The following is a 21,001-nucleotide window of genomic DNA, read 5'->3' as shown; positions in this document are numbered from 1 at the left end:
GGGCGGCCCAGGACCAGGCACCCAGGGATCGGGGCCCCGCGGGGCAGAGGCCCCAAGCACAGAAACGCTGTGTCAACGAACCCTTCGCTGCCCCGGCCCAGGCCGGTGCCCCAGGTGGGGCTGGGGTTCTACTCCACGTCCACACGGAAACGGCTCTGTGAAGAGGACGCCACAGGACCCACCAGAGAAGAAGGTGAGGGCGACGCCGTCCCCCAGGCGTCCTGCTCTGGGGGGCACGGGGCAGGGAGGGGGCCGGCTCTCACAGGGTACCATGTGGGGCTCACACGGCGAGGACCAGGGCCCCCACCGAAGGCCAGAGAGAACAGAGAGTCCGCAAGCAGAGCATCGGGGAATAATACACTTTCTAGACTTCTCTTATAAATATGCATTAGAACATCTGATAACACGGGCAGAGGGCTCTGAAATTAATTTAAAATTAAGCCAAGATTGAATTTCCTGCACTCCTGGCGGGAAATTCACCTAAAACATCTGAACACCCAAAATGTGCTTGAAGGCGGCAGCGGCCACGGGCACCCCAGGCCCTACGGCCACCTCAGTCCCGGGGCACCTTGAAATGGTCCTTCTCTTTGCGGATGGCCCTCATGGTGGTCACCGGGTCCGTCTCGCCGGCATGCTGCTGCACCGTCTTCTCCCTGTGGAAGCCGAAGGCCAGGCTGCAGGCCGCACGTGGTGCCCCCCGGCCCACCGCCCGCCCCAGGGTCCCAGGGCCCCAGGAAAGAAAAGAGCAGGCAGAAGTCGGGACATTCTTCGAAACGAAAGGCCGGCGCTAACGGCCAACTCGCGTGTTCCTAACGGTAGAAGGCCTGCTGGCCAAGCCGTCCTGCCGGTGACCCAGAGACCGGGGACACGGACTCCACACCGGCCCCCGGCAGCGCCCCGGTGACAGAGCTCCACAAGATTCCCGGGGACCGTGCCTGCCCACGCGTGGATCCTGACTGCGGTGTCAGAAAGGACCCCACACCCTGGCCACGTGTAAGGAGAGCACCCCTGACAAAGCCACCTGCTTCCTAGGCTCAGGGCACTTGCTAAGACCCCGTGGCATCGCCTGAGCCACCCGGGAGCTGCAGGGACTGGTGAGCGGGCCCCCGCCAGCGGCACGAGGGCGACCCAGAGGTGCCCACGCCCCTCACCTCACTCTCATGAACGGGTTGTAGGTGAACTCCTCCGCGATGGTGGACGGCACTGTGGGCTCCCCGATACCGTACTTCTCCTGCAGAGGACAGAGGTCACGTGAACATGGAAACGTCTAAAGGAACATTTCAGAGTACTTTCTAATCTTAAAATATTGTCCAACTCAGAAGGCAAAGTGAACGGGGTCAGGTCAGTGCAAGGACGAGCCCCTTCCCGCTGTGGAGACGCGAGTGTCCCGGCCACCACCGACAAGTTGTCCCTTCTCCCCTTGCTGTCCTGGAAGTGGAGGGGGACGCGAAAACTTTTACGCTGATATGAAGTGTGTGTTTTACATGATAAAATAACCAGCAAAAATGCAGAAAACGCAGAAGAAAACACCATCAGCCCTGCACCAAGACCAGTCATGGGCCATGCACAGCTCACTGGTTGCAAGAGTGAGGTGACAGGTGCCCGTGGTCCCTGCCCTGGGCTCACAGCCCCTCTAGAAGGCGGCAAGCTCTCGTCACAGGCTCCCCAGGAGAAAAACCCAGGACGAGCCCTCCGGTCGGGATGGTTTCACTCCTGATCAGCACCGTCTGGCCCACTGGTCACTCCTGTACGGACCTGTGCGGGACGTCAGCTGGCAGCTGGGGGTCTCCGCCCTCCCTGCGGCCCCTGCCCTTCTTCTGCCGGGCTGATCTCGAGGGCCACAGGGTCAGAGCTTGGACAGCACCTGTCAGCATCCACACGCAGGGCCCTCAGACCCGAGGGTCCCGGTGCCACCCCCAAACGTGACCAGTGGTGGCAAGAGGTGATCCTTCAACTGCTGGTGGGATGCCAAGTAGGGGTCTGGCGGGAGGTCAAGATGAAGGCTTGTCGCTAATCTCTGATCCTCCCCTTCTGGTGAAAACAAGCTGGGTGTTTTAGAACATTCCCTGCTTCCTCCAGTATTCACTCCTCCTGAGAATTCCTCCTCCACCTCCTATGAGGGAAGGAAACAAGTTAACACTTCTAAGGATAATTCTAAAACATGTCTTGACACGTATAGTCAGAGGACGATACACGGTCATCACCTTGTAGATTATCTATTAAAATGAGTGCCGGGGCGCCTGGTTAAATGTCCGACTTCAGCTCGGGTCATGATCTCACGGTTCATGAGTTCGAGCCCCACATCAGGCTCTGTACTGACAGCTGAGAGCCTGGAGCCTGCTTCGGATGCTGTGTCTCCCTCTCTCTCTCTGCCCCTCTCTCAAAAATAAGTAAGTGTCAAAAAAAATTTTTTTTTAATGTTTTTTGAACTTGGGTAAAGCAAATATTTCTTAGATAAGAGACAAAAAGTATGAACCATAAAAAATATGCCGGACTTGATTATCAAAATTAAAAATGTCTGCTCTTCAAAAAACATTGTCAAAAAAATAAAAGGCAATCCACAGAACGAGAGAAACCAGCCGACAGAGGACTTGCATCCAGCATATACTTACAAAATTCTCTTGTGATCGAAAATTAGTTCAAATTTTTAAATGGCCAAAAGATTTGAACACACAGTTCACAAAATGGCCATAGACGCTCAACATTTTGAGACACTAGGGAAATGCAAGTTAAGACCACAACGCGACTGCGCTACGTACCCATTAGAATGACTAAAACCACAACGAGTGACGATGCCGAGGGCTGGCGAGCTTGTGGAACGAGTGGAACTCTCACACTCGGCCGACGCGAGTGTAAAGTGACAGCCACTTAGGAAGCCAACTCGGCACTTTCTCTACAAGTCAAACGGACACCGCTACCACCTACCCGTTTCACTCCTAGGTATTTACTCGAGAGAAACGAAAGGGTGTGTCACACACGGATTTGTGCGCAGAGGTTCACAGCAGCCAACGCCCGGAAACGGCACAAACGTCTACGGCCGGACGGGGGAACGGATAAACCCAACAATGGAATACTGCTCGGCGGTGAAAGGAATCAACTCCTGACACGCAGCAGCAGGGGTGCACCTCCGAATCCTGCTGCTGAGTGAACAGGAGACCGTGCGTAAGGTACCTTCCGTTTACGCGAAATTCTAAAAACCGCAACGGCTCCAGGGCACCCAGCAGATCGGTAGGTGTCCGGAGCCGCGAAGACAGCGAGGCGTGAAGAAGCCTTTCGGGGGTGGTGGAACGTTCCGTGTCTTCATTGTAATGGTCGTCGTTTCAGTGGGGTCAGTTTATCTGTCAGAATTCACTCGGCCCTGCACTTGAAACTGATGCGGTTTATCACATGTGAACTGTACCACCACAAAGTTGACACTCGACAAAACGTGAAAACCGTCAACAAACTTGAAAACCTTGACAAAATGTACACAGTTCCTTGAAAGACAGAAGTTGCTAACAAAATGGACTCGAGAAGACGCAAACATCTAAGAGCCCCACACAAAAGACAGACGTCACTTCTAACAATGACGATGACATCTTTCCACAAAGAGAATTCAACGTCCAGATGGTTCCAATGGTGAATTCTAACATTAAAGGAAAAAACAGTATCACAGAAAGATTCTTTCAGAAAATACGAGGAAACATCTTCCGAGTCACTTAATGAGGCCAGCTCTGCCCCAGTACTAAGACCAAACACGTTACAAGAAAATAAAAGTACAGGCCAATATCCCTTGTGTACACAGACACAGAGGGACTGTGGCAGCATAATACAGCACGACAAAGTCTGTCTAGAAAGCAAGGTGGGTTTAACATTTGAAACCAACTGAGGGGGCACCCGGGGGGCTCAGCCGGTTAAGCACCCGACTCTCGGTTTCAGGTCAGGTCATGGTCTCACAGCTCGTGGGATCAGGCCCCGCGTCAGCACGGAGCCTCTCTCTGCCTCTCTCTCAAAAGAAATTAAAAAAAAATGAAACCAATCGATGTACCCCGCCACATTAACAGTAAAAACAAAATATGGTTACACACTAGAGAAAAAGTCGGTTTGCAAAATTCAACACCCACTCGTGATTAAAACTCTCAGAAAACCAGGAATGGAAGGGAACGCCCTCAACCTAAGAAAGATTACAAAAACTTGCAGCTAACGTACTGGTGACACACCGAATGCTTCCCCGCCAAGACTGGGAACAAAGCAAAGGTGTCCGCTCCCACCGTCTCTATTCGGCATTGTACCGGAGACGGCAGCCGGTGTGATTAGGCCAACAAAGTAAATAAAAGGCACATCGATCGGAAAAGAAGGACGAAAAGTGTCTCTTTAGCCGATGACGGGATTGTGTGCTAAGGAATCTATGAAAAAGACGCTAGACTAAGGGAGCTTAGCAAGGTCACGATACAAGATCAAACAAGTATCATTTGTATTGCTGAAGACTTCAACAATAATCATTTTCAGGGGCGCCTGGGTGGCGCAGTCGGTTAAGCGTCCGACTTCAGCCAGGTCACGATCTCACGGTCTTTGAGTTCGAGCCCCGCATCAGGTTCTGGGCTGATGGCTCGGAGCCTGGAGCCTGTTTCCGATTCTGTGTCTCCCTCTCTCTCTGCCCCTCCCCCGTTCATGCTCTGTCTCTCTCTGTCCCAAAAATAAATAAAAAACGTTGAAAAAAAAATTTTTTAAAAACAATAATCATTTTCAGCCAAATACAAAAATGTGAAGTACTTAAGGATACATTTAACAACCTGCACAGCTTCTTTAGCAACGAGGATTATAAAATACTGCCGAGAGGAACCGATGACCTCAATAAATGGAAAGCGACGGTATATTCATGAAAAGACTCCATACTGTGAAGACCTCAGTTCTCCAAATCTTTTGTTGCATCACAGTCCCAATCAAAAGCCAAGCTGACTTTTTTGTAAAAATTAACAAGATCCTAAAATTTCTATGGAAATGCAAAGCACTTCAAAGAGCCAAAACCAATTTAAAAAAAAGACCACAGTTGGAGGACTCATACAGCCTGATTCCCAGACTTCCCACAAGCTACGGTAACTGCGACCATCTGCTATTGATGGAGGAGAAGCCCAGAGACCCACGGAACAGCGAGGAGGGTCCAGAAGTGACTCACGCCTGCACTGTCCGTTTTATTTAGCAAAGACACCAAGGTAATCCAACAAGGAAAGGACGATCTTTCCAACAAATGGTGCTGTGCGGTAGGATGTCAACTTGCAAAAGCAAAGGCACTCGCACCCGACCTCACACGGACACCAACGTCGATACGAGCAGGATCATGGGCCTAAGTATAAATCTGAATGACCATAAGAGCTAAGACCATACAACTTTCAGGAGAAAACACAGCACAGAGTCTTGGCGGCAAGGGGTGTGCCAAGATTTCTTAGGACACAAAGGGTGTAAAGAGAAAACATCAACAAACTGAACTTCATCCAAAGTGTAAACTTTTATTCCAGAAAAGACACTGTTAAGAAAATAAAAGGGCAAGCCACAGACCGGGAGAAAATACTTGAGCTATGTATCTGGTAAAGACGTGTTTCCAGAATACATAAGGAATTCTTGCAGCTGAGTTCAGTTTTTCAAATGGACCAAAGATTTGAACAGACATTTCACAAAAGAGGACCTGTAAGAGGCCGACAGCCACCAGAGCAACGGAAACTTTAAAACCACAGGGAGACACGGCCACACGCCTATTAGAACGGCTGAAACTTAAAACGTCGGCGATACCTATGCACAGGGAGCCCCTGGGGCTTACACGTACGTCCCCAGAGGGCGGGCCAAGAGGCTCGGGAGCTTCTTCAAAGTTAAACGTACACTTCAGGCGGCCGGGCCCCGCTGCCCCAGGTCTGTACCCACACACCGGGAAACCTGTGTTCACACAAAGACGTGCGCACAGAGGTTCACGGCCACTTTGTTTACAATAGCAAAACGCTGGAAACGACCCAAGATTCCATCCACCGCGGATAAACAAATTGCAGTACAGAGCACCGCTCAGAAATCAAGAACGGGAATGAATCTCCAGTTACGTTGAGCTGAAGAGCCAGACACGGCCAGTGTTCTACGGCTCTGTTTCTGAGACTCCAGAACAGAGTGACCTACGTGACAGCCGATCTGCAGCTGGGGGGTGAAAGCAGAGTGACAAGGGAAACTCTGAATCTCGACTGGGGGTGGGGGGCTCACACAGGGGCACATACTGTCAAAAGTCATCAAACCGTGTACTGCTCGCTCAAAACGGGTATGTTTTATCAAATGGAAAGTATCCTCAATTGAGATTAGTTTTTTAAAAGTAGATAACTATGAAGCAAATTAGTGCAATGTGCACGGGGGCGCCCGGGGGGCTCAGTCAGTGAAGCTCAGGTCATGACCTGAGCCCCACGTAGGTTAGAGGCCCGCGTCGGGCTCCATGCTGACCGCTCAGTGCCTGGAGCTGCTTCAGATTCTGTCTCCCTCTCTCTCTGCCCCTCCCCCACTCGCACTCTGTCTCTCTCACTCTCAAAAATAAACAAACACTTAAAAATTTTTTTAATAAAAGTAGGTAACTACGAAGCGAATTAGTTCAGTATGAATAGATTGCTATGGAAAAAGCAGCAGGACCCATTACTAAATGAAAAGGAACAGTACGTGTGGTACATACACAGGGTGAGTTCACGGAGATCACTAAAATACTCGCCTACGCGCACTGCGAAAAAAGAGGAATAATGTTGACCAAGTGATAAAGGTGGTGTCTGAAGTCTTACTGGTTTTATTTTGTGAGCCCGTGCCCAAAACCTGATAAAGATGCTCAAAAAAAACAGGTGATTTAAGAAACAAAACTCCAAAGTAGCACTGGTCACGAACGGAGCAGAAGGCCCAGCGGCACCCGAGGCCTCCAGATGTGGCTCACTGACACCCGTCAGCCACCGGATGGGGAAGGGCCCCCAAGTCCAGGGGCACCTCCCTCAGCCCACCCACCTGCAGCAGCATTTGCAGACGCCCCACTGAAGACGCCTCCGGGACAGTAGGCCACCCCTGCAGCCACCCCTCTGAGCACCCCTAGGGGTCGCCACGGAAATAAATGCCTTCGGGACTAGCAGCCTCTGGGGCAAATCCCACCGCTGGCCGGCAGGTGCGCTCTCCCCAAACGGGAGGCAGAGGTGCTCACTCACGGTCCCCCCTACCCTGGGCTCAGGACGTGGGGCACAGATCAGGGACCCGCGGCGCCGGCCTCACCCGGGCACCTGCTGGAAATGCGGACTCCCAGGCCCAACCCGGCCCCACTGTGTCAGAAAGGACGTTAACCAGAGAACTGGGCCTTCCTCGCGGAGGTCCAGGCGGGCCGCTCCGAGACCCGACTGGCTTGCCGGCCAGGAGGAGCGCCCTCTGCCCACACTGGGCACCGCGCCCTGACAGCGCTGCTCCCAGAGAGGCACTTCGGGGTCACGGACCCGCGGACGCACCCCCGCCCGGGGCGCCCCACTCACCTTGGCCCAGGCCAGTTTCTCCTGAATGGCAGTATTGTTGGGCTCCACGTGGCGCGCGAACTTGAGGTTGTTGATGGTATATTCGTGGCCGCAGTACACTCTCTGAGGAGAACACCAAACTGTGAGTTCAGAGAGTCTCTGTGATCTGTCCTCAAAGCCCTCGCAGACAGGCACGCAGGGCTCTGGGCCAGGTCCTTTTAGCGACACGCACCGAGGTGTCCCTGAGGACAACGGGCATTTCTCACTTGTACGTTAAACAGCAATAAATGGTACAAGAAAAGCCACGCTTCCACAGGAAATGCCTCTGCCCTCCCATTCTTCCCAACACGGGGGACAGGACGGGCGGGAGGTGAGGACCTCGCTCCGCGGGGCCCCACCTACCGTGTCTGGAGGGAGCCGGCCCAGGATCTCAAGCAGGGCTTTGTACATCTCGTCCGCTGTCCCTTCGTAGAACTTCCCACAGCCAGCCACGAACAAGGTGTCGCCTGCAAAACGGGACAGCCACGGAGCAGTGGGGGGCTGGTGGCCAGCTCCTGAGCGACACTGGACACCAAGCGTTCACGGCTGTACCCACAGCCGGCCTCTACCAGACCCCCGACGGGCCACCCCCGACCTGGCAGGACCCAGAGAGACGCCCAGCTCTCGGCTCCCGTGCCCCAACCTCTCCCGTCAAGTCTCGCTAACTGGCACCACCGGTCCCGCCAACAGCGGCTCAAACCCACCCCTTAGGGTCTCCCGACTCCTCCCTTCACTGTCCTACCCTGTCCCCATAGCGCCGAGAGCCCCCACCAGCCCTTGTCCCCACCCACCCAGCAGCCCTCCCAGGCCCACCTCCCTAAGGCGCCTCTTTTTTCTTTTTACTTCTTTATAATTGTGTTGGGGTTTGTTTTTTCTTTTCTTAAGTAATCTCTGCACCCAACGTAGAGCTCGACTCACAACCCCAAGACTGAGAGTCACGTGCTCCACGGACTGAGCCAGCCGGGGCCCGTCCCCAAGTCTCCTCTCATCCTGGGCGGCACTGCCAGCCCATAGAACCCCCGGGATCCCACCGGCCACCACCCGGGCCCTCAAGACCCGAGCCTGCCGCCTCACAGACCCCCTTCCTGCCTCAGCCCTTTAGAGGGGCGTCCCCTCCTCCTGACATCCCTGTTCCTGACCCGCCTCCACCCTCTTCCTGACTCCCCTCCTGACCCTCCTCCAGACACCCCTGCTCCTGACCCTCCTCCTTCTGACCCTTCTCCGGACACCCCTGCTCCTGACCCTCCTCCTGACACCCCTCCTCCAGATACCCCTCCTCCTGGCCCTCCTTCTGATACCTCTCCTCCTGACTCCCCTCCTCCTGGCCCCCACTGAGGCTCTGTGGGCTGCTGCTTCCCGCCCTGGGTCCTCCCTGAGAAGGGCTCCGTGCCAAGCGGGGGCTCAGGCACCGTTGTTCTCCAGGCCCCGGTGGCGGGGAGTCCTCCTCCATCAGTGCAGGCCAGACTCTTCCCCGAGGTGCCGGGGGGGGGGGGGGGCCCACTGGGACCACAACCCAGGACCAGGGTGCCACCGTGGGGCCATCACAGTGTGGTGCAGCACTGTCCCCACAAGACGACAGGACGTCCTAGTGGGGTCAGGACTGGGCTGTGCCCCTGAACAGCCCCACCAGGTAGGGTGAGTCAGAACCAGCTAGAAGCCAGAGAGACCACAGAGGAGGCCGGGCTGCACACAGGAACAGGAGACTCGGGGGCCCGGCCTTCCCCTATTTACACACCGGGACCTGCCGGACGTCCCGGTTCCCACACGTTGAGTCCTCACCGTCCGTGCCTCGGACACCTGAGCTGCGCCGCGAGGACACACGCGACTTGGCACGTACAACACGCCCCCGCCGGCCGTGGTCTCACGGAGGACACGCACACCGCACGGGCCTGGGCTCAGACCGGGGTCTCTGCGCAGGCAGACCCGCCTTCCAAGGCGGGGACACGGCTTCTCCCCCCTGTGCCGTCCCGAGGGACCCGCCTCACTCCAACCCCCAAGAGCCCACCCGGCAGATACGCAGACTGACGTCCGAGGACCCAGCCGACGCAGCAACGACAGGGGCGCAGACTCTCCCGGGCCCGGTGCCCACCTGCCCCCCCACAGGCGGACGAGGCCCAGAGCGAGCTCAGGGCCGCACAGCCCGAACTCGGGTCGCCCCAGGGACCACACCTCCTGCTGCTGCACCACCGAAGACACTGAGAACGGCTGGTCTTTACAGTCGGCTTCGACGGGGGAAGAGGGGCTCACGAGCGCCGTGGAGGTCCCAGAGGCCCCGTGCACCCCACGCTCCGTCTGTGGTTTCCCCGAGTTACCATCTCATGTCACCCGCGCCGCACTCGGCTGTCGACTGAGCCCCGCCGCAGAGCCGACGTGGGTCCCCACCCGGATCCCCACACGCACCCGCCCGGCTGCAGAGCCGCTCTGGGCCCCCACGCTGCCTCTGGCCGCCGCAGGGCCTGCTCGAGGCTGGGGCTGATTCGCTCTGCCGCTCCGGTCCTCACCGGCTCCCCCATCAGCAGCAACATTCTCTCACTTTCCCTCCGAAGGGAACATCCCCTTCGACTGCTGGAAAGGCCTACCTGCCGGCCACTCACGCAGGCCGAGGCCGGGGGTGCATCCAAACAGCGGCCTTCCCACGCTCTGCCCCCAGGGCTGCAGGCCCCCTGAGGCCCCCTGCCAAGCCCTGCTCGGGAAGCCTGGCCGCAAACGCTCCGCTTCTCCGCCCCGAGCTCTCAGACAACCCTAAGTCCCGGGGGTCTTTTAAAGTGCACCCGCCCCAGCACGCGCATCAGAACACTCCTCACCTGTGAACACAGCAGGAGGCTCAGGGCTCCCGGGCTTGCTCACGAAGTAGCAGATGTGGCCAGAAGTGTGGCACGGTGTCGACAGGCACTTGACGTTGAGAGACCCCACCTTAAACGAAGCACGCACTGGCGTGGGCTCCCTGCACGCTGGGGACTCGCCACGGGCTCCCAGGAGGCGGACCACCGATCCCACGGACTCCCCCTCAGACCCTCAAGCCCCGAGGAGAGCGCGGCTTCCATCACCACTGCTCCACCGAGCAGGACCCTGACCTCGAGGGCGCCCCAGAGGCGAGGCGCACTGCAGCCTGGTATTGCTGGTGTGCAAAAGCAGAGGGGCTTCTCTTGCTTTCTTCCTCGACATCGGGCCAAATTTGAACCAGGTGTCGTGCCAGAAGAGCGAGCTTTCCTTCTTAAGTACTTGACCTTCCGTTTGGTTTTCCTTCTCTGTCTCCCACTGCCCCCCTGCCAACTTTAAAACAAACCTTTCAAACCTACCAAAAAACTGAAAAAAAGAGGAACTTCTGTGACCTTTACCCGGGTCACCAAACGCTAACGGTGCGCACATCCGCAGCGTGTCCTGTGCACACACGCCTGGAGTCGCGCACGCGCTGACACAGCGCCCCTAAAGGCTCCAGCCGAGTCTCCCAGGAGAGGGACGTCCCCTCGCTTAACCGCACATCGTCATCACTTCCAAGAGACGTGACGCTGATGTGAGAACCTGACGCGTGCGTGCTCTGTTTTTCCACTTCCCCAACGGTCTCAAAACCCTGCCTGGCAGCCTCTCCCCGCAGCCGGGACCATCGGCCTACTGACGTGCCTGTGATGCTCTGACACTGGGGACCGTGCAGGCCTAGGCGGCCCCGAGAGGCCCTCCACCCATTCGCAGGTTATGCTGCCTCCGATCCCAAGCCCTCGAGGTCCCCTCTGGGCCCCTGGGTAGGGGAGGGAACTGCCAGGAGCAGGGCAAGTGTCCCTGCCACACCCCGCCCCTTTAAGGCCCAGAGGCCAACCCCGTTCGAGTGCTTTCCATTCGTTCGCTGCTCACCTGCAGCGTGGACAGATGCGTGACCTTGTGAGTCAGCGCCCCGATCCGGTCATCGCCCCCACACACCTTCAACCCAGGCTCCAACTTGACCAGCTTCTCGTTCCCACCAGCGTGGTCCCTGGAAGTCGGAAAGGAGACCTGAGCTCCTGCTCATGGGAGGGGCCCGCTTGCTCTTAAACCCCGACCAGATGTTCTTTCCTGGTTACCTTCTCAGAAGCGGGAACGCATCTCCCAACACAGGAAACTGGCCTCAGTGTCATTTGGCTCCACTGAAAAGAACGCTCTCAGATACGCCATTCCCAAATGAGGCACTTCTGTGCCCCTGCCCTGTTGCGGGAGAAGCTTCTGGAGCGACCGACCCAAATCACAAACACCTGGATAATCCCCAAGCCCCCAGCTCCCAAGCTTTGGGCACATAAGAGTCGCCAGAGGATCCGTAAGAAGCACCAAGTCCTGGCTCCTGCCCCGCTCCTGACGCCGTTGGCCGGGGGGCGGCCGGCACAGCGGGAGTTTCAAAGGCCCCCTCGTCCCAGTTTGGGACCCGCTGCTCTGAGCACACAGGCCCATCTACAGTTACACCCAAAAGAATAAGATATCCAGGAATAAACCTAGCCAAGGAGATGAAAGGCTTGTACTCTGAAAACTATAATACACTGAACAAAAGCGTTTGCAAGAAGTGGAGTAGAAAAACAAAATCGCTAAAATTTCGATACTACCCAAAGCAATCTACAGGTTTAATTCAATCCCTGTCAAAATAACACCAGCATCCTTCACAGAGCTAGAACAAACGATCCTAGAATCTGTATGGATCCACAAAAGACCCCGAATAACCAAAGCAACCCTGAAGAGGAAAGCCAAAACTTCAAGCTGTATCACAAAGCTGTCCTCATCGAGACAGTATGGTACTGGCACGAGAACAGACACTCAGGTCAATGGAACAGGATAGAGAACCCAGAAGTGGACCCACAAACAGATGGCCGACTCCTCTTGGACCAAGCAGGAAAGAATACCCAATGGAATAAAGACAGTCTCTTCAACAAGTGATGCTGGGAAAACTGGACAGCAAACATGAAGAAAAATGAATCCGGACCAATTTCTTACACCAGACACAAAAATAAACTCAAAATGGATGAAAGGCCTAAATGAAGACAGGAAGCCATCAAAATCCTCGAGGAGAACAGAGGCGGTAACTTCTTTGACCTCAATCAGAGCAACTTCTTACTACACACACCTCTGGAGGCAAGGCAAACGAAAGCAAAAATTGGGACCTCATCAAGATAAAAAGCTTCTGCACAGCGAAGGAAACAATCAACAAAACTAAAAGGCAACTGACAGAATGGGAGAAGATACTTGCAAATGACATAGGAGATAAAGGGTTGGTCTCCAAAATCTATAAAGAACTTATCAAACTGATGTGCCTGTGATGCTCCTGACATAGGGGACCGTCCAGGCCAAAACACAAATAATCCAGTGAAGAAATGGGCAAAAGACACAAATAGACACTTCCCCAAAGAGGACATCCAGATAGCCAACCCACACATGAAAAAATACTCGACATCACTCATCATCAGGGAAATACAAATCAAAACCACAATGACATACCGCCTCACACCTGTCAGAATGGCTCACGTGAACAACTCAGGCAACAAGAGACGTTGGCGAGGATGCGGAGAAAGGGGAACCCTTTTTGGTGGGAATGCAAACCGGTGCAGCCATTCTGAAGAAAAGTATGGAGGTCCCTCAAAAAATTAAAAACAGAACTACCCTACGGCCCAGCAGTTGCACTGCTAGGTATCTATCCAAGGGATACAAGAACACCCCAATGTTTATAGCAGCATTATCTACAACAGCCAAGGTAAGGAAGCAGCCCAAGTGTCCTCTGACTGATAAATGAATAAAGAAAATGCGATATATTTATGTGCGTACACACACACACACACAACGGAACATTAGTCGTAAAAAAGTATGAACTCTTGCCATTTGCAACGACACAGATAGGTCTAGAAAGTACAAAATAAGTCAGAGAAAGACAAATACCGTGTGATCTCACTCATACGTGGAATTTAAGAAACAAACGAGCAAAGGGAAAAACAAATCGGGGGGGCGGGGGGCAGGCCAAGAGACAGACTCTTAACTACAGAGAACACGCTGATGGTCACCAGAGGGGGCGGGGGAAACAGGATGGGGATTAAGAGTGCGCTTGTCGTGGCGACCTCCAGGTGACGTAGGAACTGCTGAATCACTGTACCGTACACGTGAAGCTAACGTAACACTGCACATTAACTAGCGTCAAAATTAACACTTCAGGGGTGCCTGGGGGGCTCAGCCAGTTAAGCATCCGACTCAGGCTCATCAGGTCATGGTCTCACGGTCATGGGATTGAACCCCTTGTGGGGCTCTGCATAGGATTCTCTCTCTCTCCTCTCTCTCTCCCTCTACCCTCTCCCTCGCTCATGCTCTCTCTAAAATAAAATGTTAAAAATTAAAATATTAAAAACTTTAAAACATAAAAACACTTGTATCTAAACAAACAAACAAATAGACACACACACACAAACGGGCAGAGGCAGAGGGCGAGCTGGGGCCAGGCCAGCCCTGGACACACTCCCCCCCACCCACCCCCACCCTGCAAGGGATTCTAACCTCAGCCAGGACACTCCTCCAGGGCTCCCAGCGCTCAACAGGGGCAGCCTGACCTGCGCTTCAGAAACGGGAAAAGAGTTCCACCCCTGGCCTCGTGGGGCTGGAACCACGCCAGCGTGAGCCCAGGGCCCTGACCTCGGAGCAGGGCTAGTGTCCCAACACCAGATCAGCCTTCCGAGGACAAGGCGAGGGCTGCGGATGGCCAGAGAGCGCCTGCTCCTCACCACACATTTATCTACGGAGTCCTCCGGGGGCCCAGACACGGCAGAGCCCAGAGATAACGGGGGCGGGCCCTTCCCCCACCCCCGGGTCAGCTCCACACAGGCCAGCGTCCCAGCACTGTCCCCCACTGACCTGCAGAAACACCTCCGCCTCCACCGAGGAGAGCGAGGACAGTGAGAGAGGGAGGCGCCTACGCCCTGGGGCTCAGCCTGGGACCCAGCGTGGGATCTTGTGTTCCAACACAAACGCGTGAAAAACCTCAGAGCATCGCAACATCAGAAAAGTGACGTGGTGGTTACTTGGCGCAGGAGAGAGGCCGCAGCCCGCAGGGCACCTTCCAGAAAGAGCAGCTGGCTGGGCGGCGGCCAAGGGCACGGCAGTAAACCCATCCATCAGCACCAGGAATTAACACCTGACGCCCCCATAGACTCTCAGCGGCTTAGTTACATCGACCGAGAAGGTGCCACCACGGAGCAAACTCTGGCCGACCCACGTGCCCAGGACACTCCCACGGGGAAGACGCCCCACGTAGACTCAAGCACAGCAACGGTCTCGGGGACGGGCTGTCAGGGGCTGGCTGCCCTCAGACACTTAATTAGAACAGAAAATGAGCCAAATAAAGATTTTTTTTCCAGCTGAGAAGAGACTCAAAAGTTTCAAAAACCCCACAGGAGGGTCTAAAACCCAAACACAAGTGCTCCTTTCATCCTTTTCCCTTCAAACTTCAAAAACCACAACCTCTCCAAATACACCTGCTTGATTTTTAAAAACACTAACGTCTAGACTAGTTTCTTCCCCGACATCAAAGCCGGTCTCCCATCTCACAAGCCCAAGAGCCTTCAAAGATGCGGCTGGAGGTCCTCCCCACAGAGCCCCGGAGACCATGGCCGGGGCCAAGGTCGAGGGGCAGCAGCCCGGAGGCTGGCGCCCTTGAGTCCTCTCACAGTCCCACCGGGGCCAGCCCTCGGCTGCGCAGAGGATACAGCTGGGAGGGGACGGCTTCCGGGGACCCCGACGCCCCAGGCCTCCGCCTGTGGGAGGGTCCAGGGAGCCTGCAGGTGCCGACCCCCACGGACGCCAGCCTGGGGCGTACAGGCCCAGGCAGCTCGACTGACGTGGAGGTAGCTCGGGCTCCAGAGCTTACCAGTGGTGGTGGGTGGTGAGCACTGTGGTCAGCTTCACGCCGTGCTTTCTCACCGTTTCTACGACCTGCAGCCAAACGTGAGACAAGACATGGGCCATGGCCACGCTCCCAGCACTGGCTCCAAAGCCTGCGGGGGTGCCCAGCGGGACCCAGGGTTTGCCAGGAGGGGCTGGGCCCTGACCTGACCCTGCCGACCTGTGCCCCCCCCGTCCCCCAACACCCCTCCAGCAGCGCAGGGCAAAGGTGGCCTTTTTCTCTCATGCAGCAAGTGGCAGCTCCGTGCCGGCCACAACCTGAGCCCCTCCAGACGATGTCGCCGCCCCCAGAGGCAGTGCGGAGGGACAGCAAGCCTCGTGGAAGGGCAGGCAGGCTGAGGGGGGCTCCTGCTCCCTCCCCCCCCACCAGGGACCTTACAGACAGAAACCCACTTCTCTCCACGCCCCAGCCTTTGCCGGCCCCACCCCTCCCTGGCCTTCCGCCCCACAGCACAGTGGCCGGACACTAGTTCAGTTGTTTTTCAAAACCAAATGGATTAATTTCGGTTTAGCTTCGGCCAAGCCGCGAGGACACTGCAGATAGGAACCCCGGCGGGGGACAAACACGCGGCGCTGGGGCCTCCCACCTTCTGAGGCTGCACCGGGTCCACGATGGCGGCCTCCTTGGTCTCGCCGTCGATGATCAGGTACATGTAGTTGTCGGTCAGCGCGGGCAGCAACTCGACCCTTAGGGTTCCCTGGTCCATGGTGGAGCTCTTCCTACAGTCCGTGTGATGGAGAAGGACGCCCAGCAGGGCCGGACCTGAAGACAAAGGGCAGCCCCGGTCAGCGTCCACAGGAGGCCGCGCCAGGCTGACACGGCACAGGAGCCCTGGCGTCCTGATGCCACGACCTGGGGAAGTGACAGCGAGCAACAGAGCGTGAGGCTGGCCGTGTCTGCTTCTCTGAGTTCCTTTGGTAAAGAAGAAAATACCCTCACTTTACCATATCCGCAAGGAAAATACAGAAAATTATTCATGTGCATATTCACAAATCATTTCTCTCAGACCATGATCCTTATTTTCTTTCTCGCGGGTTCCAAGAGGACAGAAGGACCAGCTTGTGGCTGTGATCAAATCACCGTCAGCTGTGACCGCCGCTCGTTCTGGGTGCTCACACCTGACTCAGACCAGGAAGAGAGGAAGCCCGAGGGCACATGCCCAGCGGGACTACGTTTCAGTGCCCCGCGGCCCAGCTAACAGAGCCTCAGTCACACGGGCTCACCGCCCCTCCCAGGCCTCCAGCCAGAGAAGAGAACAATATTCACTTTCAAAGGGCAGAACTGGAAGTCTGGATAACCCCCAAAACCCACCAGGGGCCACCAGGGTTCCAGATTCAAGTGTGCAGGAGACGGAATCACCATCTGTTGAGCCACAGGACCCCGCCAGGGCAAGAGCCAAAAGCAGCCTCCGCCAAGGAGTCAGGTGCCAAAATATTTTCAACAAACTTATTCAACCTAAAAATTCACAGAGGCGCCAACAATACTCTAAGTCTTAACGCAAAAAAAGATCAACACCACTAACGGTGACAGGACCCGGCCATGAAATTCTGGGGTTGGTACTGGGATCGGGGGGCCTCCCCCTGAAGGGATCCAAAACGCAGGCAGCACCAGCTGACTGACGGACCGCGGCCCCAGGGGCGGTGGCGTGCTCATGGGGAAACTGGCCGAATCGCAGCTTTAAAGAGGACACCAAGTATCCAATTCCCCTTTCCTCTGACCAGCGGCTGGCATTTCCCCGGCCCTTCTCGCCCGCGGCAAAACAAACATCTCTGTATCATCCAGTTTCTGTGATATTCCACCGCTGCTAAAGTCCAGTGCTATCAGGGCCCAGGAAGGACTGCAGAGCAGAGTGGGGTGGGGGTGGGGGGGGTGACAGGATTAAAGGATTAAAGCAAGACTCTGCAGGCTGGGAGAGGAGCGCTACCAGTGAAGGAACACTACTTACAACCTGTGCCGAGGCTTCTCCTGGGGAGCCTGGGGAACTCACAATTATTTTTGCAGGCACCAGCAGAAACATTAGTCCTTTTCCAAAAATTATATGCCTGAGAAATGCTTCCAGCTCACTGGTTTGCAACCAGTTTGCTTGTGTATAAGCAGAGGGCACAGGACTGCAGCCTATAGTCGGGGCCAAGTCCTGAGACCTGTTTTGAGTGGCTTCTCTCTCTCTCTCTTTTTAACATATGGATTTTTTTTTCAGTTTATTTATTTTGAGGGAAAAAGAAAGCACGAACAGGGGGAGGGGCAGAGAGAGGGAGGGAGAGAAGCCCAAGCAGGCTGCACCCTGTCAGCACAGAGGCTGCCCGGGGCTTGAACTCACAAACCATGAGATCATGACCTGAGCCGAAACCAAGCCCCAGACAGGCGATCTGCCAGAGGCCCTGACAGCCCGGTGAGGGTCTCCGGGGGCCCTTCCCTTAGCAAGGGCAACAGCTCACCCACTCCAGACCCCTGAGAGCGCTCGCTGAGAATTGCAGGGGCTGGCTTCCTGTCCCTAACAGCTGTGTGCTCATTCGGGTAACGACTAACCATCTCCAAAGGCTCAGGTTAACCTACTGCCCCTGCCGCTACGCCAGCCACAAGAGACGTCAGGAATAAGGAAAAAGATTTCAAGATCAAGGTCAAAACATTCCCTCAAGGCGGGAGGGAACACGGTGACTGTGACAGCTGCAGGAGCAGGCCCCTGGGCCGGCGCGTCCCACGCCTCTCAGTCTGGAGGGCTGGGTGGTGAGGAAGAGAGGCTGGGGGGGAGGGGGGCGGGGGTTGGGGCAAGGTTCCCACGGCTCCCGGGACCCGCGCCGGGTCTGTGCCCTTTGTCTACACCTCGGAATCGTGTGGCCCGGGTTTCTCCTGTAGGAGAAGACGGGAACGCGCTCCCCGGGGCTATGGGCCCGCCGGGGCGGGGAGGCGGCGCGAGGCTCCTTACCGGGCACAGTTCCTGCAGCAACCCCCAGCTGACCAGTGACCCCGCTGTCTTCAGCCCCCGCCAAGCCTGACTCAAGCGCCGCGGCGCCTTTTCCCGACCCCAGGCGGCCTGCCTGCGCGGGGGTTACGAGCCTGTGTCGACAGAAAACAGCGTCAGCCCGCGGCGGACCGGCGCCTCCCGGCCGTCCCCGGCGCCCCGGCCCCCCTCGGGCGGGCGCGGCGGCCTAACCGCCGTTACCCGGCCCCGACGCCGGCGGAATCCCCTCCGCGGGCCGGTCCCCGCGCCCCCGACCCCTGTCAGGCGCGCGCCTCGTCAGACCCCGGCCAGCCCCGGCCCACGTACCCAGGCCGCGGCGGGCGCAGGCGGCTCCCAGTGCGGAGACGCTCCGGAGGCCGAGCAGCCCGCGGCCCAGCACCATGACCCGGGGCGGCGGCAGCGGCGGCGGCGGCGGCGGCGGCGCGAGGGGCGGGCGGACTGCACACGCCGGCAACGCGCCGCGGCCAATCGGCGCCCGCTGCCCCGCCCCCCAGCCAATCGGCGCACGTCTCGCGCCCCCGCCCCAGACCCCGACCAATCGGCGCTCGCGTCCAAACCCGTGCCCGCTCGCGGCCCGGCAGCGGCGGACCTGAGCTCCGGCCGGGAGGCGGCAGGAGGCGGCTGAGGCGGCGACCGGAGAGCAGCGTCAGGGCCTCCGCCTCTCTCCAGGGACCAGACCGGTGGCCGAGGCAGCTGCTGGACAGCGGCTCCCAGGAGTTCGAGCGCTGCGACTCCCGAGCGCCCGGTAGAGCGCAGAGCGGAACTGGCCGTCGCCGACGGGACGGCGCTCAGAGGTAGTTGGTTCTCTCCCGGGCGCCGTAGGCATCAGGTGACCGCGTTCCGGCGGAGTCACGTGACTCCGGGGTCGCGCGACCGAGACATGGCAGCCCCCAGGCCGTTGTCCCGCTTCTGGGAGTGGGGGAAGAACATCGTGTGCGTGGGCAGGAACTACGCGGAGCACGCCAGGGAGATGCAGAGCGCCGTGCCGAGCGAGCCGGTGCTCTTCCTGAAGCCGTCCACCGCCTACGCCCCCGAGGGCTCGGCCATCCTCATGCCGGCCTACAGCCGCAACCTGCACCACGAGCTCGAGCTGGGCGTGGTAATGGGCAGGCGCGGCCGCGCGGTGCCCGAGGCCGCGGCCATGGACTACGTGGCCGGCTATGCCCTGTGCCTGGACATGACCGCCAGAGACGTGCAGGACGAGTGCAAGAAGAAGGGGCTGCCCTGGACCCTCGCCAAGAGCTTCACGGCCTCCTGCCCCGTCAGCGCGTTCGTGCCCAAAGAGAAGATCCCCGACCCTCACAACCTGAAGCTCTGGCTCAAGGTCAACGGCGAACTAAGGCAGGAGGGTGACACGTCCTCCATGATCTTTTCCATCCCCTACATCATCAGCTACGTTTCTAAGATCATGACCTTGGAAGAAGGAGACATTATCTTGACCGGGACGCCAAAGGGAGTCGGACCCGTTAAAGAAAACGATGAGATCCAGGCTGGCATACACGGGGTCGTCAGTATGAGATTTAAGGTCGAAAGGCCAGAGTACTGAGTCTGTACAAAGCACCCGGACTTCTTAAGTTTCAGAAGAGAAGGGAGGTGGACAGAAGAAGCAAGCAAAATTGTTAAATGCAACGATGCTTTAATAAGAAATAATTTTTAAATATGACTTAATTGGGTTGTTATGACTTAAGGAAGACGGACTCTTCCAGAAAACGTGATCGAAAAGCTGGGCCAGAAATGGAAAGAACGATTGTGTTTTAGGAAAAAAACAAAAACAAAAAACAAAGTTTTCGTGAAGCTTCCAAAGAGGAGAATTTATCAAACTAAATGTTCAGAGGCCTTACTTTCCTTTCCTAAAACCAGACTGGATAAGACTTTTCCGTGAGTCATTCTGGGATCAGGAATTCAACACTGAAAATCTGCAAAGGAAGTTGAAAATCATGTTTTCTAAAATTCCTTGATCACGATAACCATCTGGAGGTAATTGTAAAAATAAAAAATTTCCACCTTACTGACACATACCAGGCCCACCATATTAATTGGCAGAATTAATCTCCAGCATTCCAAGTGATTCTTATCACGGAACTGGGGAAAACCACTACTCCACGTAATCAGTTAATTTAAGATTGTAATAAGTGACCAATTAATGATGACCTCACTCATCTGTGCCATGGCCCGTAGATTCTGAATTTGGGAGATAATTTTGAAACGATTATTTTCCAAATAAATACGCTATCTTTTGTTTGGCCTTAAAGTGTACTTTTTCTCCTCCGGTAGTGGCTAGGAAGGACGCTTTCGCATGAAGGGGCTTCAAACCTTGATCATTGCTCTTTGGCCTCTGGAGCACTGCGCTCTACTAACAGAGTTAATCAGCAGCTCCACCTCCAGCCAGACACAGGAGGCTTCGGGGAAGTTGAATGGCCTGGGAGAGCTACTCTTGTTCTTGCCTGCCCTCCTCGGACGGAGAGTCTCGGCAAGACGCACAGTGCCAGCGTCCGCCGGCCCCTCCCAGAAAGCTGAGGACGTCTCATTTAATAATAGCTCACATTTATTGAACCCTTAGTACTGCTAGGCACCGTGCCAAGAGCTTTCCGCGTATTACTGAACCCTCAGCAAAGCTCTGAGATTGCCCTG

General features: G+C 56.3%; 2 protein-coding genes across 4 annotated transcripts; one reads left to right on the top strand and one right to left on the bottom strand.

The window, feature by feature from the left end:
- Positions 1–345: 345 nt before the first annotated feature.
- HAGH (hydroxyacylglutathione hydrolase) lies at positions 346–18,782 on the bottom strand. Of its 3 annotated transcripts, none has more exons than XM_042921486.1 (10): positions 18,677–18,782; positions 15,998–16,173; positions 15,376–15,440; positions 11,367–11,484; positions 10,322–10,430; positions 7,881–7,984; positions 7,500–7,601; positions 2,029–2,113; positions 1,152–1,231; positions 346–653 (listed from the first exon to the last, which is right to left on the bottom strand). In XM_042921486.1, the coding sequence occupies exons 1-10, from the start codon at positions 18,750–18,752 to the stop codon at positions 543–545; spliced, it is 1,026 nt and encodes a 341-aa protein (XP_042777420.1). In that variant the 5' UTR covers positions 18,753–18,782; the 3' UTR covers positions 346–542. The 3 variants fall into 3 exon arrangements, with proteins under 3 accessions (XP_042777420.1, XP_042777422.1, XP_042777421.1); XM_042921488.1 differs by lacking the exon at positions 18,677–18,782 and adding an exon at positions 18,335–18,572; XM_042921487.1 differs by lacking the exon at positions 2,029–2,113 and having other exon boundaries at positions 18,677–18,780.
- A 202-nt stretch (positions 18,783–18,984) lies between these two features.
- Positions 18,985–20,615, top strand: FAHD1 (fumarylacetoacetate hydrolase domain containing 1). Its single transcript, XM_042921653.1, has one exon. The coding sequence runs from the start codon at positions 19,251–19,253 to the stop codon at positions 19,914–19,916; it is 666 nt and encodes a 221-aa protein (XP_042777587.1). The 5' UTR covers positions 18,985–19,250; the 3' UTR covers positions 19,917–20,615.
- The last annotated feature ends 386 nt before the right edge of the window (positions 20,616–21,001 follow it).

Source organism: Panthera leo, chromosome E3 (genome assembly GCF_018350215.1).
Source record: "Panthera leo isolate Ple1 chromosome E3, P.leo_Ple1_pat1.1, whole genome shotgun sequence".
Classification (NCBI taxonomy): Eukaryota; Metazoa; Chordata; class Mammalia; order Carnivora; family Felidae; genus Panthera; species Panthera leo.
This window is presented reverse-complemented; position numbering and strand designations above follow the sequence as displayed.